The 17,442-nt window shown below is 33.9% G+C and overlaps 1 protein-coding gene across 1 annotated transcript; it reads right to left on the bottom strand.

The window, feature by feature from the left end:
• Positions 1-928: 928 nt before the first annotated feature.
• On the bottom strand, positions 929-3,720 carry LOC149559439 (L-type lectin-domain containing receptor kinase IX.1-like). Its single transcript, XM_089833339.1, has one exon. It carries the CDS (start codon positions 3,360-3,362, stop codon positions 1,365-1,367), a length of 1,998 nt encoding a protein of 665 aa, XP_089689465.1. The 5' UTR covers positions 3,363-3,720; the 3' UTR covers positions 929-1,364.
• Between the last annotated feature and the right edge of the window lie 13,722 nt (positions 3,721-17,442).

Genomic DNA, 17,442 nt, shown 5'->3' with positions numbered 1-17,442 from the left:
ATTAGGATTTAAGAATGTACAAAAGCATATAATTTTAATTTTATTCTTTCACAAACTCAACAAGACTTAAAAAGTAAATATTATCACTTCGTATTCATTTATGAAATGTAATGTGCATAATATTTAAAATACTATTAATAAATACACCCTTATTTATACATGGTTGTCAATCTCCAATAGCTATCTATGTCATATTAATAAACTTAGATTACTTGTTTACTAAAATAATATACTTATTTTTTATTTTTTAAATTACAATTTAATAGACAGATATGCAAGAAAATTACAAGAAATAATACATTAGATATACACTCTCTTTCAGTCAATATATAATTATAATAATAAATAACTTCGTCAAAATGAGCTATGGCTCAGTTGGATTTGCAATGGGGACGCAAATACATGAATTACAGATGGAATAAATAGTCGACCCTATTCTATTACCTTTATAATAAGGAAAGTTATCTGTGAAAATAGTTTATAAATGGTTCACTTTATTTTAAGGATGGTGGAATAATAACGAGACTAGTGTCTGTACGATTGTCTTTTGCACATTTCAAAAAGACCCTACTGTAATTAGTTTGCGTAAAGTTTGATTGTGTATTGAATGTATAAACAACAACAACAAAGGTAATGGTAAACTATCAGGACAAGAAATAAGACTAATGGACTATACTTTTGAAATTAAATATCGGCAAACAATTACCGTGCATATACTATTATGGACATGCTCATAGATCTCAGATATGTGAGTGGAAGCTCTGCTTTGCCTTATTACAAAAAATGATCATTGGTGACAAATCAGACACTCTATTCATACATAATTGCAATCGCTACAGATTGAATATCATGGTTTCTGAACTAAAAAGTGATTTTACTACTTGAAAGTGAAATTATCAAGGCTAATCTAGCATTCAGCTCTATCTCGTGATCAATGAATAAGCCAACGCATTTGTATTTAACTGAGAATTTTCAATCAAAGCAACAGCAGAAACATATAGTTCAGAGCATGAACTTGGAAAAGCAAATTATACAGCGGGGCATTTTAATAGAAAACATCTATCCAAATGGCAATTGTTGGCCTTTATAAGGCAGACCCCATGGATCCCCTTTCGCTTAGGTATTTCCATAGAGAAAATTCTAAAGATATAACAAAAGCAATCCAGCCCATTAACGAATTGCAAAGCGAATGATAGACCAAGTTGGGAAATATTATAGAAAGCTTACTATTCTTGCTTTTGGAAGTGCAGAACCATAGGAAGTATGCTTGAATTTGAGGAGGAGGAAGGTTGCGTTGTACTGCTTGGAGGACCCACTGCTACAGAAGTGGAAGATATCGTTGCTTGAGAAGAGGTCGAAGCCAATTATGGCTGAGAAAGACCAGCTGTAAATGACGAAGCCACAAAAAAGTTTTCTTCTTCAACAGCATCATATGTTGGTACAGGTAATGCCGAAGGAAGTTGAGGAACTTGATCTTCCATCTTCAGCAATTTCACCACTTGACTCATTTTGGGTCTCTCAGCTGGATCTGGATGAGAGCACCACAATCCTATCCCTACCAATTGTTCCATTTCTGCCTCGTCAAATTCTCCATCCAGCCTTAGATCTGCAGCCTCCAGAGCTTTGCCTTGACCATAAAGATCCCACACCCACTCCACCAGCCTCATATTATGCTCTTCCAAGCTCACATCTACTGCTCTCCTTCCTGTAGCAATTTCCAAGGCCACAGCTCCGAAACTGTAAACATCTGATTCAGGACTTGTTCTTCCCGTGATTACGCACTCAGGAGCAAGGTATCCAAAAGTTCCGGCCACTTTTGTTGTCTGAAATAGACGATTGTTCTCCAGCATGCGTGCCAAACCAAAGTCCCCAAGCTTTGCATTGAAATTGGAATCGAGCATGATATTGCTAGATTTTACATCCCTGTGCACGATACATCGAACCCATTCTTCATGGAGATACAACAGTCCGCAAGCTATCTCCAAAGCTATTCTGTATCTGTGACACCACTGCAGAATGGGAATGGGAGAATCACCTTTGCCGAAAAGGTGTTTATCCAGACTTCCATTAGGCATGTATTCGTACACCAAGAGCAACTGACCTTTCTCATGGCACCATCCTAAGAGTTGGACGAGGTTTCGATGTCTTATTCGACTAACAATGCTTACTTCTGAGATAAATTCTTTTATTCCCTGTCTCGACTTTTCTGAGATGCGCTTCACAGCTACCACTGTATTGGTTTCTTCAAAAACAGCCTTGTACACATCCCCAAACCCTCCTTGGCCCAGCTTTAGAGTTTCACAGAAATTGTTAGTTCCGGCCTTAAGATCTTCTAGCTTATATCGACAAGGCCCATGACACACAATCATGCCGAGCTCGATCTCATCTTCTTCGCACGCCTGTCTAGTGCTGCTTCCAAATCTCTTCTTCTTCCTCACAATGACTAGCAAACTCCAAGAAACAACAGCCCCGGCTAAACAGAAAAGTGCCACTACAGTTGCCACAATTATTATTTTCCTGGTCTTGGTCTTTGTAATGGAGCTTATGGAAGAATTCCTGGCTATGGTATTGCTATTAAAGCTCCATGATAGGATTGTGTGGATCTGACTGGAATTTTCACTGGAAGCGGAAATTCCTATTACAAGATTTTCTGGGAGATATTCAGAGACATCAAATATCTGAAATAACTCGTTTTGAGGAAGAGAGCTATTGGAGGCATTTGAGAGAGATACTTTTAAATACGTTTCTGTATCGTTGTACTCTATTCTCGCAGTCCACGAACTTCCATTGTATAGCGGTTCATCTAATTGGGTCTCATTGAATCTCTCATTTGGAAGATAGCCAGCAGCATACGTTCCGATATTGCAGTCGGAGTAAGAGAAACAATCAAATCCAACACCAAATGTCTTGGGTGAGAGATCGGATTCATTTCCTGGAAGACCATTGAGTGGATAAGCTGAATGAGCACTTGGGGCCATTTCTTTAGAAGTCATGAAGAAAGCAATTCCACCTTCTCCTTCATCATCATTATGGCTCTTGTTGTAATATTTCATAACAAACTTGATGTCCGTCCTGAAACTCGCAAGAGAAGAGAGCTGAATGGTCTTGTTGTAAACAACCCTGCCCATAGTTTTGTTAGTCGATTTATAATGAGCATTTGTACTGTTTGTGAGATGGATTTTATGTTCAGATATTATGGCGTCATTTACGCAGAGAATGTCGCTTGTATTGCATATGTTGGATCCATTAAAGCTGAAGTTCACGTCTGCTGACTGGGCTATACAAATGGGGATAGACAGAGTATTCATTGCGTAAAGCATGCAAAACACACCAATTATTTGGGGAAACTTAGACGTAGCCATCTATTCAACACTATGTAAGGCGGTGAGCAAAAAGAATAAAATGGGATATCACCTAATCAGATATATGAGAAATGATGAGTTGAGATAACAATAGGAAAGGTAAAAAAAATTGGGGGTAAAGATGAGGTTGCAACTGTACATGTAGACAGGTTAAAATAATAAGAGAAAACCTAGATTTAAACGTGCATTGCCCATATACAACGAAATTAACAGAGCTAAAAAACCACTTTCCAGTCAGGCATGGAAACGTACCTACTCTTTGTTTTTAATATGTAATGGAAATTTGTTTCAGCCTTTCTCCTGAGCAAGATATCATTGTTCCTTTGATGTGTGTATAGTGCAGACTTCTGCAGCGCACTTACATTTGCGAGTTAGATTAGATATAAATTTTTTAAGAGTGATCGGTCCCTCCCATTTGGTTTTCAGTCACTCTTGTCGCCAATGTTAAGATGACATCCTTCCACTAAGTTATTGGATCCTATCGAATCCAAACAACAAAAAATTACAAAGAAGACCTAAAAGGTGTTTAACCAAGTTGTTCGTTGGTGTTGTTTTATTTATTTAAATGATAATGTATTATTCGATAATAAATTTCGGAAACATTATAAATGTGAAGTTATAAAATAAATTAAACAAATTATTATAGCAAAATCGTTGATTTATATTTAAATGTAAGATAGCTATATATTATTGTGGTATGTTTTTAGATCAATATTAGAAGACATGCAAGTGTGATGGAGTGGTTGTTTGATATTTATATTTTAAATAAAAAAAATTTAAATATACTATTGGAGTTGTCAATTAAATTTCATGCATTATGCTAGGTTTCAATGAATATCAAACTTTAAGATTGAAAATGATATAAAGTAGTAAATAGTAGATGTTGGAAATATTGTAGTCTATTTTTCCATTGATATGGCATAGGAAATTGTTCCAAGAAAGAAATCAATAGTATAAGAATGAAATTGTTGTAAAAGATCAAGGGCTATTAATAACTATCCAAAGTAGCTAAGGAGAATAATGCAATCAAAGGTCCAAAATGCAAGTTAGTAAAGAACTTAAGATGTGTATTTATATAAGCGAATTGAAACAACATTGTTGTTGTCCAAGAATGTAAACAGACCCCCATCATGTTGGTCAATATGAATGACATATTTAAATCTATGTTGGTCAACTCCTTTTCTTATTGTTGTCAACAAAAACAAGTTTGAATTGATTTTTATTTCACCATCTTCTTCTCTATCTCTTTGCAATTATTTCCACCACAATGCAACATGTCCTTTCAACTTACTTTGTGCCAACCTCACTCTATGCAAATCTCCAATATCCTCTAACTAAAAGTAGTCTTCTAGCTCACCAATCCAATCAATCAAGTCTTAAGGATTCAGAGTACCTAAGAAATTAGAAACATCCATCTTATGCATCATCTTCAACTAAGCTCTAGACCTATCAAACTCACTAGCCCTTTCTCCCATAGGTCTCTCCATGTGATCAATTTTGTCTTCACCACTAGATCTAGCAACTTCAAAGACTTCAATAAATTCCTCATAAACATCTCTAGTACCCCCATTCCAAGGTACGCCAACAATAGCTCTCATGATCTCATTCGCCATCAACTTCATCTAAGATCTAAAATCTAGTCTATCCACCTTTGAAATCCTAGTCTCTAGAGCACCAGAAAGATCATCAATCTACCTAGGGTCTAATCTTCTTAGAGGCATCTTTCAAGATCTTCACAAAGCCAAAGCAATCAACCAAATCCAAAATCTAGAAGAAATATTAAGAAGAATCTAAACTTGTTCTTGCAAGCCTCTAAGCAACCTTCTTATTTCCCAAGCCCACACTTAACTACTAGCTCCGCTCAAGCTTCACTCCTCTCATCTACTCCATCTACTCCATGTTGAATGAATAATGACTCTAGACTCCACAAGACCCTCTACCAATACTAAACTGGGCCACAAGACATCCTAGCACATAATAGACATTAAATAAACACTCACATTAAATACACCTACAAGCCATAAGTCAGCTTGGCAACAAACATTAAATAAAGAAATAATAAAATACATAGGACAAGACCCAATTTTACAAAACATAACTAACTCATATGACATCATAAGAGTAAGTTCATTTAGACATAGGCTTTGTTGAAAATAGATTGATGCAAGTATGAGAATGTGTTTTAATCATTGTTTTGTCACTGATGTCAAACCTGCTACTTGCTAGTGAGACAACTACTTAGTCGATTTGATTACTATCATTTGTTTGATTGATGAGGAGGTTTTGATCAAATGAGATAATAAGAACACCTAGAGGAAAGGTTGAGTTATGGTATGAAAAAAGAGTACAAAGATTAGTTAAGATAGTGATGTTATAATGCATTGATTATCTACTTAAGGTTGCAAAGGTTGGATACACTAATTAAGCTAGAAGAACAAGTAAGAAGAATTGAGTCTATCAAGTTTGACTGAGTGGAAAGTAGGTGCTGAGTAGAAAATCAGTTGGAGCTGAGCAAAGTGAAAGTTCAATGTATGCTGAGTGAAACAATGTAAACTGAGTAAAGTGTAGTTGATACCGAGCACCAGTAAACATTAGTGTTTGTCGAGTGATCTAGTTGAAGAAGAGTGAAAGAATAGTATGGAAAATGAGTGACACCATATTGATGTTGAGTGCCAGTATTCATGTTAAATTGTAGATTTGATGAATCTAAGCTAACTATTTTATTTTCTTGAATTTTGTGAAGCATGTGGAAGACAACTATGATGAGTTGGTGGCACAAAATTCATGGTAAACCATTTTGAGTCGAATTCAAAGAGGATTAAAGGAGAATTTTTTAGAAGGGACTCAAATGAAAAGATGGGTAGATCCATTGAATCCTACCTAATACTTCCTGACCCTAAAATGGACGATAGAGGTTAAATGATAAAAGATCTTGATTATCTATTTATAGAGGTATATGGTTAAAAGCAATGTTGGTAATGTTTGAGAACCTAAGTTAGACACTTAGACACTTGGTGTCTAAAGTATTGCTTCATTCAATGATCGAACAAAAGAGACTGTTATTGGCAAGAAAAGTAAGAAGCCTTAAGAGTATGAATGCTTGAAGGGTGAATAAGCTATCAAAGTTGAAGCGTGTGGAAGCCAAATAGAATGGAGGACTGAAATAGAGATCTATAATCTGTTAGTGAGTTGTAATTTGTTATCAAATCAAGCCTTACTATTACTTTCTAATTATTGTATCCATCTAGGGTAAATCCTTTGGATTAAGGTTGACCTAATAGTCATTTATAAATCTTTTAACTAAGTGACATTCCAAGTGAATGGTCTAAAGTCCTCCAACAAGGCTCACTCCTAATAGGGTGATTGAAATCATCAAACTAGGTCACATTTAACAGTGTGTATTGTAACCTTTAATAGGGTTGGCCTTTTAGGGGGCATCACATTAGAAGAGTGAGAATTAGTAGCATGTTACTGGTTATTTTTCCCAAATTGGGTTTCTACATATAACTTTGTGTCAAATGTGTTATTGAATATGTTATGTTTCATGTTTACATTTCTACAAAGTTGTTTTAACCCAAGACATTTTCCTACAATTTAAGTGGTGTATGATCTAATGGATACATCCATGAATATGTTTTATGGATATGTTCTCACTAAGCTATTAAAAGTTTTATTTATACATCTGGACCTTGGATAACTAATTCACCCCTCCTCTCAGTTATTCTAAAGAATTCCAACAATTGATATCAGAGCCATCCACTTAAGAGGACTAGTTTGAAGATACTAGAAGCAAAAGATCAAGATTTCAAAAAGAGAGGTACCCAAGTTTAACAAGGACAACTTCTGTGTATGGAAAAGTTCGATGAAGCTACACCTAGGAGGTCTTGGTAACCATGCATAATCTACCATCACTAATATGACCTTGTTGATCCTACTGGAGCTCCAACTCTTGAAGATCTAAAAAAGAAGAAAGAACACAATCAAGCAATGTTGGAGATCACCTCTAACCTAAATTATGTCAATTTTGATGACATCAAGGTTTGTGATAGTGCAAAGAAGATGTGAGATGCTCTTCACACCATCTATGGAGGAGATGCAAATGTTTTGAGAGCCAAATTTGAAAGTATTGGAGGTAAGTTCAATGATTTGAGAATGCAAGAAGATGAGGATATTGCTCAATATTGCTCTAGAATAAAATATTTTTTTGAATCTATAAGAGGAGGTACTGGTAAGATAGATGATGATACCATATTAAGTAAATTTTTGAGAACACTATTTCCCATCTATACTATTAGAGTTTCTACCATACAAAAGCTAAGATGTATACCATGTTCTAATCTGACTCTGGAAGGTCTAGTAGGTGGGCTCATTGCTTTTGAGCTATCCAATTTTGATAACTTTAAATTTGATAATGTTGAATCTGCTTGCAAAGCTAAGCTATCATTGAAGGAACCTAATGAGAATAAAAAGAAAGGTAAAATATGTTTCCAGTGATAGTGATATAGATGAAGAGGATGCAAAATAGCTTGAAGTATTGCTAGCAAGGAGATTATATAGAGATAAAGGCAAATTCAAAGGTAAGTTACCTATCATGTGTTTTAATTACAATGAGGTTGGTCATATTGTTGCTTGATGTCCAGAGAAGAAAAACAATAAGAGTGGAGAAAAATACATAAGTAAAAGAGTGATGACATCAAAGATTACAAAGACAAAGGAAAGAAGTCTAAGAAGTCTTGTTATATTGCAAAAGAGGAAACCAAAGATGGATCTGATGATCATGATGATGAAGTGGTGTATGTTGCAATGAAGGATGATTCTGATGAGGATGAGGCAATTGCACTAGTGCCTTGTGTGAACAAGAATGCCAAATGGATCATTGATAGTGGGTGTTCACATCACATGATTGGAAATAAAAGTAAGTTCATTACCCTAAATTATTATGATGGAAATAGTGTAAGGTTTGGTAATGATGCACCCTATCTAATAAAAGGAAAAGGATCTATCAAACTCATAGAAAATATTTTATGTGACAATGCTTATTATGTTGAAGGAATTAACTATAATTTGTTGAGTGTGTCACAACTAAATAATTCATCTTGCAAGGTTGAGTTTGAGAACAAGATAGCTAAGATATATGATGCTGATGGAAAAATAATTTGGAAAGGTGATCAAACTAGAGGTAATCTATTTTATCTTGATATGAATGATGCTACTTGTCTTGTTGTAGAATTTTATGATGTGTGGTTATGGAACAAGATGTTAAGTCATGTTAATTTTTATAACTTGGTTAGTATCAGTAACATGAGAAGAGTCAGAGGTTTACCTAAGTTGAAGAAGCCTGAAAATATAATTTACAAACAATGTTAGTTAAGCAAAATGTCAAAGTCTAGTTTTAAGAGTAAGAACCTATAAATGAATTTTGGAGATTGTTCATACTCACTTGTGTGGACTAATTGATGTGCAAAGCTACAAAGCTACAAGGGTGATAAGTACATTATGCTATTTTTTGATGATTATTCTAGGATGATGAGAGTTATATTTCTAAAACATAAATCTGATGTTTTCCAAATATTTAAGTGGTACTTAGCAAGAGTTGAGAAAAAAATAGGTAAAAGCCTAAAATATCTAAGATTTGATAGAGGACAAGAATTTATATCAAATGATTTTGTGATGTTTTGTAATGACAAAGGAATCAAAAGACATACATCCACACCTAAGACCCCTCCACAAAATGAAATTGCTGAAAGGAGGAACAAATCTGTAATGAACTATGCTAGGACACTCATGATGGAGAAGACCTTGAACCATGTGTGCAAAGTCAAGAAAGGTATTCATTCAACACTTTTTAAACTATGGTGTAGATACTCTCCCAATGTAAAATATTTTAAGGTATTTAGAAGCAAGTGTTATATTCTTAAAGATTTTAGGAATGGTAAATTAGATGCAAAAAGTGAAGATGGTATATTCTTTGGCTATTCCAAAAGAATTAAAGCTTGTAAGAATTTAAATACTAACACTAACAAAGTTGTGGAAAGTGCAAATGTGAAGTTTGATTAATATACAGAGGTACATGAGGTCGAACCTATGAAGGAACGAAAGGAATACAAATCTTTTGTATATTGTTATGAAGGTATAACTCCTAGTGTAGATGTTGTAAATCAAGTTGCAAATCAACATCAAGTTTCAACAACTACTAAGTCACATACAATGAATGTTGAGTTACATTCAGGAACCGAGGTACAATTAGGTTCTGATTTGTAGACTGAAGCTAAGGCACATTTTGATTATGAGATTAGTGTATATGAAAGAGATGTTGAATTACCTAATGGAGAAGTACATAGTGATTCAAAAGTTGATAGACCTAATGAGGAAAATAGAGCAAAACTAAGATTGTCAAAGTATGTCAAAAGGCATCACCCTACTGCATAAATTATTGGAGATCAAGATGCAAGACCTAAGATAAGAAACAAGTTGAGAAGTGGTACATGTCTATTGAGCATGCATGAGCCTAAGATAGTGAAAGACGCGTTAGAAGATGAGGACTAGAGTAAAGCAATGAAAGAAGAGATTGAACAAATTGAGAAGAACAAGACATGGACTCTAGCTCCCAGACTAGAAGATAAAAATGTGATTGGTACCAAGTGAGTGTATAGAAACAAGTTAGATGAAAATGGTGAAATCACAAGGAATAAGGAAAGATTAGTTTGCAAGGGGTATGCTCAAGAAGAAGGGATAGACTATGGAGGAAAATCCCACCTTATTGCAAGATTGGAAGGAGTAAGAACCCTACTTTCTTAGTCTGCATCCAAAGGTTTCAAAGTTTATCAAATGGATGTGAAATCTGCATTTCTGAATGACATTTTGGAAGAAGAGGTCTATATAGAACAATGAGAAGGATTTGTTGATGCTAACAACAAGAACATGGTATGTAGACCACACAAAGCTTTACATGGTCTAAAGCAATCCCCAAGAGCATGGTATGAAAGGCTTCACAATTATCTTGTGAAGATTTGATTTGAAGGACTGATGATAACGATAATCTATAATTGAAGACAAAAAAAGGAAAAGGTATTTTACTATCTAGAATTTTTGTTGATGACATTATATTTGGAGGTCAAGATACTTTATTTAAAGCTTTTGCAATTGAAATAAAGAAAGAATTTGAGATATCTATATTTGAAGAGATCAAGTTCTTTGTGGGTCTGCAAGTACATTAGATGAAATATGGTATATACATCACTTAGTCTAAGTATGTGAAGGAGATAATAAAATTTTTTGCATTAGAGGATTCAAAGCTAGTAAAAACACCTATGGTGACTGTAGACACTAAAAATCCTTTAGAAAATAAAATATTTTTATTTTCTGAAAAAAGTCCCTAATGACATCATCATTTATTAATTAATTAATTAATTTATTTTTATGCCATTAAATCCCTTTATCTTAATTAAAAATATTTAATTAAGGAATCCCTCCCAAAAATGTTTAAATCTTATTTAAACATTATTTCCTTATTTATTAATTATTTAATTAATAAATTGACCAAAAAACCCAAAATAAATAAAAAATTTATTTTTTGCCCAAAACTTGGCCAATTTCCTTAAGACCACTAACCTCTTCCAAAATCTTCTAATCCTTCTTTAATTTTGATTAAAGGCTAATCCCATCATTTCCTACCCCTAATCCCAACTCAAAATATTTAATTAAGATTAAATATTAATCCTCATGTTTATTAAAAAAGTTTTAATAAATATCTCCTCAACCCAAACCCTTGATATAAATAAAATTTTATTTATTTCCTAAAAATCTAATTTATCCTCATCCTAAGAAGTTCTAGACTCTTCTAGAAAGTCTTCATCCTCATCCTAGGAAGTTTTAGACTATTCTAGAAAGTCTTTATCCTTATCCAAAGTCTAGACTCTTCTAGAAGATGTCTTTAAACCTAATCCTAATCCCCTCCTAACCTTGTCACATTCCCTAAACATGGGTTAAAACTTACTAACCCAAGCCAAAGTTAACAAATATCTCCTCCTTCACCCACCCTCATTAAATGCCATCCACTTGCCAATCCCTAAGCTAATCCTAATCCATCCTAATCCATCCTCTAATCATTTGCACAATCCTAAGCAAGCTTAAAACCCTCCTAATCAAGCCCAAGTCAAAATTTCTCTCATCTCCCTCAAAATATCTCAACCATAAAACTTTATGAAGCCCACTAGGCCATAAATGACTCTTCCAAGCCCTTTTATTGCTCTTACAAGCCATTATGAGGGTCTTTATGAAGATTTTATCCTGTGAGCCTCCTTTGCTGACTCATCCTTCCCCTTTCCTCCATCCTCTCACCCTGTGACATGTGTCACTCCCTAATTGGCTATAAGGAAGCACAATCCATGTGTTCTCCTCTCATGCAATCTGAGCCCTCCATGAGCTTTTTCCCATCCTTGCATCTTAGCCCTCAATCCCTCAAGCCTCTTGCCTATAAATTTGATCATTCCCCTTTGCAAAATAACACAATCCACGAAGTAAAGTCATAATGCCATTTTAAGAAGCCATTTTACATCAAAGCCATACACTCACACCCAAATTTCAACTCCATTTGAAGCCCTTTTTGAAGCATAAAGCTTGAGCATACATCCTATCTATTTAGACAAAGCTACTCAACAAGAGAGCTTCTTATTGAGAGAGTCCATTAATGGCTCATATTCTCAATTGAGAGCTCATCTTAGTCTATCTTGAAGTTTATGAATTTTGTTTAGTTTGTAGAAGCTTTATTTAAATTTGGCTTCTATTAGCTGGTATACAGTGACAGGACACAAGTTGTTAAAGAATGATGATTTAGCTGAGGTGAATCAAATATTGTATAAGTCTATGATTGGCAAATTGCAATATGTTGTGCATAGTAGACCTAACATTACATTATCTATTGGGATAGTTTCAATATTCTTTGCTAATTCAAGGGAGAATCATTTGATGGTTGTTAAGAGAATAATGAGATATCTAAAAGGAAGAGAAGACTATGGTCTATACTACAATAAAAATGAAAAATTTAAATTGAGATACTACACCAAGGTTGATTGGGTTGGAAATATTGATGACAAAAAGAGCATTAGTGGAGGAGTGCTTTTCTTAGGAAAGAGGCTACTTACATGGACTAGCAAGAAACAAAACTACATATCTCAATCTATTGCTGAAGTTGAATATGTTGATGTTGTAGTAAATTGTGCAAATGTGGTATGGATCAAATAGCTACTCAAAGGTATGAAGGAGAAAATCACTAAACCTATGACAGTTTATTGTGATAATACAAGTGTTATAAATACAACAAAGAATCGTGTGATGCACACAAAGACTAAGCACATTGCAATTAAGTATCATTACTTGAGAGAGTTAGTTCAAGACAAAGAGGTGAAAATGGAATATGTGAATACAAAAGAGTAGATAGCTAATATTTTTACAAAAGCATTACCTAAGGATGCTTATGAGTGTCTAAGAGGTAAAGTAGGGGTGATACCCCTATCCAAGGTTATTTAAGAAGCATGGGTAGTGCCCTGCATCAAATGATGTTGAAATGGTGTATCTTACAACTTGATGTTGTGGATCTTACTTTAGGATTTGGCTAAGGTAATCAAGTAGATGGAACTGCAGATCAATCACAAGATAGGTGACAGAGGGAAAAATTGAGCTTGTTAACACCTGCATGTTAAGATGACAAGTCTTTGGCATTATTATCAAAGAGGGAGAAAATGATGAAGAATAACAAACAAAGTGAGAAATATCTACTCAGAGGGAGATGGAAGACAGTGTACCTAATGTTTACTAAAGAGGGAGATATATATCCTATTGAGGGAGAAATATTGTGATGAAATATCTACCTAGTAAGAGGGAGAAAGTACTGAGGGAGATATAAGGAATAAAAAGAGTTGATACAGAGTTTTGTAACCTACACAAAAGGTGAAAGCTACTAATAGAGGGAGATATTTCAATACAAGGAATAATTTTCTTTTTGGTATTGATGTTGGTACTCGTTTTCCATTAATACTGAAGAGATAGATTGTTGAAAATTGATTGATACAAGTATGAGAATGTGTTTCAATCATTGTTCTGTCACTTATATCAAACCTGCTACTTGCTAGTAATACAACTTCTTAGTTGATTTGAGTACTATCATTTGTGTTATTGATGAGGAGGTTTAGATCAAAAAAGATAACAAGAAAACCTAGAGAAAAGGTTGAGCTATCATATGAAAAGGGAATAAAATGATCAGCTAAGATAGTGACGTTATAGTGCATTGATTATCTATTTAAGGTTGCAAAGGTTGGGTACACTAACTAGGTCTAGAAGAACAAGTAAGAAGAATTGAGTCTGCCAAGTTTGACCAAGTGGACAATAGGTGCTGAGAAAAGTTAGTGCAAGCCGAGCAAAAAATCAATCGGAACTGAGCAAAGTGAAAGTTTAGTGTATGCCGAGTGAAATAGTGTAAGACGAGTAAAATTTAATTAATGCCAAGCACCAATAAACTTTAGTGTTTGCTGAGTGATCTAGTTGAAGATGAGTGGAAGAATAGTATGGAAGGCAAGTGACAACATATTGATGTTAAGTGCTAGTATTCATGTTAAATCATAGATTTGACGAATTTGAGCTGACTATTTATTTCTATTAAATTTTGTGAACCATGTGGAAGACAACTATGATGAGTTGGTAGTACACAATTCATGGTAAACCATTTTGAGGTGAATTAAAAGAGGATTGAAGGCAAAGTTTCTAGAAGAGACTCAAATGAAGAGATTGGTATATTCATTGAATTCTACCTAATCCTACCTAACCCTACAATGGACGATAGAGGTTAAATTACAAAATATCTTAATTCTCTATTTATAGAGGTATTTGGTCTAAAGCAAGGTTGGTCATATTCAAGAACCTAAGTTAGAAAAGGAGTCTAAGGTATTTCTTCATTCAGTTACTGAATAAACGAGACTATTATTGGCAAGAAAAGCAAGAAGGATTAAGAGTATAAATGCTTGAAGGTTGAACAATCTATCAAAGATGAAGTGTGTGAAAGCCAAGAAAAATGGAGGACTGAAAAAGAGATTTGTAATCTACAAGTGAGTTGTAATTTGTTATCAAATCAAGCCTTACTGTTACTTTCTAATCATTGTATCGGTCTAGGGTAAATCCTTTGGGTTAAGGTTTACCTAAAATTCATTTGTAAATCCTTTAACCAAGTGACATTCCAAGTGAACAGTCTAAAGTCCTCTAACAAGGCTCACTCCTAACAAGGTAATTGAAATCCTCTAACTAGGTTACATTTAATAGTGTCGATTGTAACCTTTAACAAGGTTGTCCTTTCATAGGGCATCACTTCATAAGAGTGAGAATTAGTACCATATTACTGGTGGTTTTTTCCAAATTGGGTTTCCATTTAAAATTCTTGTGTCAAATGTGTTATTGTATCTATTATTTTTCATGTTTATATTTCTGCAAAGTTGTTTTGACCTAGGATAGTAACCTACAAGTTTAAGTGTTATATGATCTAATAGATGCATGCATGAATATATTTTATGGATATGTGTTCACTAAGTTGTGAAAAGTTTTATTTGTACATCCAAACCTTGGATAACTGATTCACTCTACATCTAAATTATTCTAAATTATTCCATTAGGTTTGAGTGTCGTTGGACAATCCAAATTCAAGAGAGCGCACATCAACTCCCTTGGATCAGAGCTAGCAAATAAAATCTCCAAAGTCTACCAGTGAATCAGGAACACACAACCAATAGTCACCAAAATGGTTTTAACTCCAAGATGATTACTCCAAACTATATGTACACTTAGCACAAGGTTTCCCAATAGGTCTTGAACATATTCCCAACCAACAGTAATAGGGATAGCACGCTCAACAAGAGGAGTAGAACTAGCACCAACAGAGGGAACAAAATTTGTTGTTGCAACAAAGTAAACCATTTAGGATAATGTAAACCATCTAGGATAAAGTAAACCATCAAAAAAATTGTAGTATTCTATGTTAGAGAAAGTAAAACATTTAGGATAAAGCAAAATATGCGATTCTAAACTCATGAGGAAAAACAAGCTTTTTACTACAATCTTTTCACTTATAAAGAAATATGTACCCATCATGGCATGAGAATGCTATACCTTTAAAAGATCAACAAATTCACAATCTTCATTACTTTATATAGTTTATAAAGCTAGATATTTCTTGGGCATCTAACAACAAATAAGATTTCAATGACAGTCTTCAAAAGTTTATGTTTGCAAATTGTAAGAAACATCTAATTATCAATCTTGTATCTACATTTATAATAATATGGTTGAGTTTTGTTCTTAAATTTCTTTTAACCAATGTCACCATCTTTACCAAACTTTGGTATTTAATATGTAGTGTAATTTTTTTTTTAAATCCCCAAAAATGATTAGACATTTTCTTAATTCTTTGTTATTGTAATTTTTTATTGCTGAGATTTGATAAGATCTCATAAGAAAAAAGTTGTTATCTAAATTTATGTGACAAGAAGAAACCTTCAACCATACATTGTATGTTCACCTTTTTTTTGAAAAAAGACTTGACCCTAAAAATTTGAATAACCTAAGAAAAGGAGGGACTGACTATATTGTAAACTGTACAGATGTATCTCCACCCTTTGGTATTTTTCAAAGACTTGACTCTAAAAATTTGAATAACCTAAGCAAAGAGAGGGACCAACGATATTTGTAAACCATACAGATGTATCTCTACCCTTTGGTATTTTTCAAAGACTTGACTCTAAAAATTTGAATAACCTAAGCAAAGAGAGGGACCAACGATATTTGTAAACCATACATATGTATCTCTACCCTTTGGTATTTTTCAAAGACTTGACTCTAAAAATTTGAATAACCTAAGCAAAGAGAGGGACCAACGATATTTGTAAACCATACAGATGTATCTCTACCCTTTGGTATTTTTCAAAGACTTGACTCTAAAATTTTGAATAACCTAAGCAAAGAGTGGGACCAACGATATTTGTAAACCATACAGATGTATCTCTACCCTTTGGTTTTTTTCAAAGACTTTACTCTAAAAATTTGAATAACCTAAGAAAAGAGAGGGACCAACGATATTTGTAAACCATACAGATGTATCTCTACCCTTTGGTATTTTTCAAAGCCTTGACTCTAAAAATTTGAATAACCTAAGCAAAGAGAGGGACCAACGATATTTGTAAACCATACTGATGTATCTCTACTCTTTGATATTTTTCAAAGACTTGACTCTAAAAATTTGAATAACCTAAGCAAAGAGAGGGACCAACGATATTTGTAAACCATACAGATGTATCTCTACCCTTTGGTATTTTTCAAAGCCTTGACTCTAAAAATTTGAATAACCTAAGTAAAGAGAGGGACCAACGATATTTGTAAACCATACTGATGTATCTCTACTCTTTGATATTTTTCAAAGACTTGACTCTAAAAATTTGAATAACCTAAGCAAAGAAAGAGACCAACGATATTTGTAAATCATACAGATGTATCTCTACCCTTTGGTATTTTTCAAAGACTTGACTCTAAAATTTTGAATAACCTAAGCAAAGAGTGGGACCAACGATATTTGTAAACCATACAGATGTATCTCTACCCTTTGGTTTTTTTCAAAGACTTGACTCTAAAAATTTGAATAACCTAAGCAAAGAGAGGGACCAACGATATTTGTAAACCATACAGATGTATCTCTACCCTTTGGTATTTTTCAAAGCCTTGACTCTAAAAATTTGAATAACCTAAGCAAAGAGAGGGACCAACAATATTTGTAAACCATACTGATGTATCTCTACTCTTTGATATTTTTCAAAGACTTGACTCTAAAAATTTGAATAACCTAAGCAAAGAGAGGGACCAACGATATTTGTAAACCATACAGATGTATCTCTACCCTTTGGTTTTTTTTCAAAGACTTGACTCTAAAAATTTGAATAACCTAAGCAAAGAGAGGGACCAACGATATTTGTAAACCATACTGATGTATCTCTACTCTTTGATATTTTTCAAAAACTTGACTCTAAAAATTTGAATAACTTAAGCAAAG

Source organism: Cupressus sempervirens, chromosome 5 (genome assembly GCF_028749045.1).
Source record: "Cupressus sempervirens isolate cs-2001-9-10 chromosome 5, ASM2874904v1, whole genome shotgun sequence".
Taxonomy (NCBI): Eukaryota; Viridiplantae; Streptophyta; class Pinopsida; order Cupressales; family Cupressaceae; genus Cupressus; species Cupressus sempervirens.
This window is presented reverse-complemented; position numbering and strand designations above follow the sequence as displayed.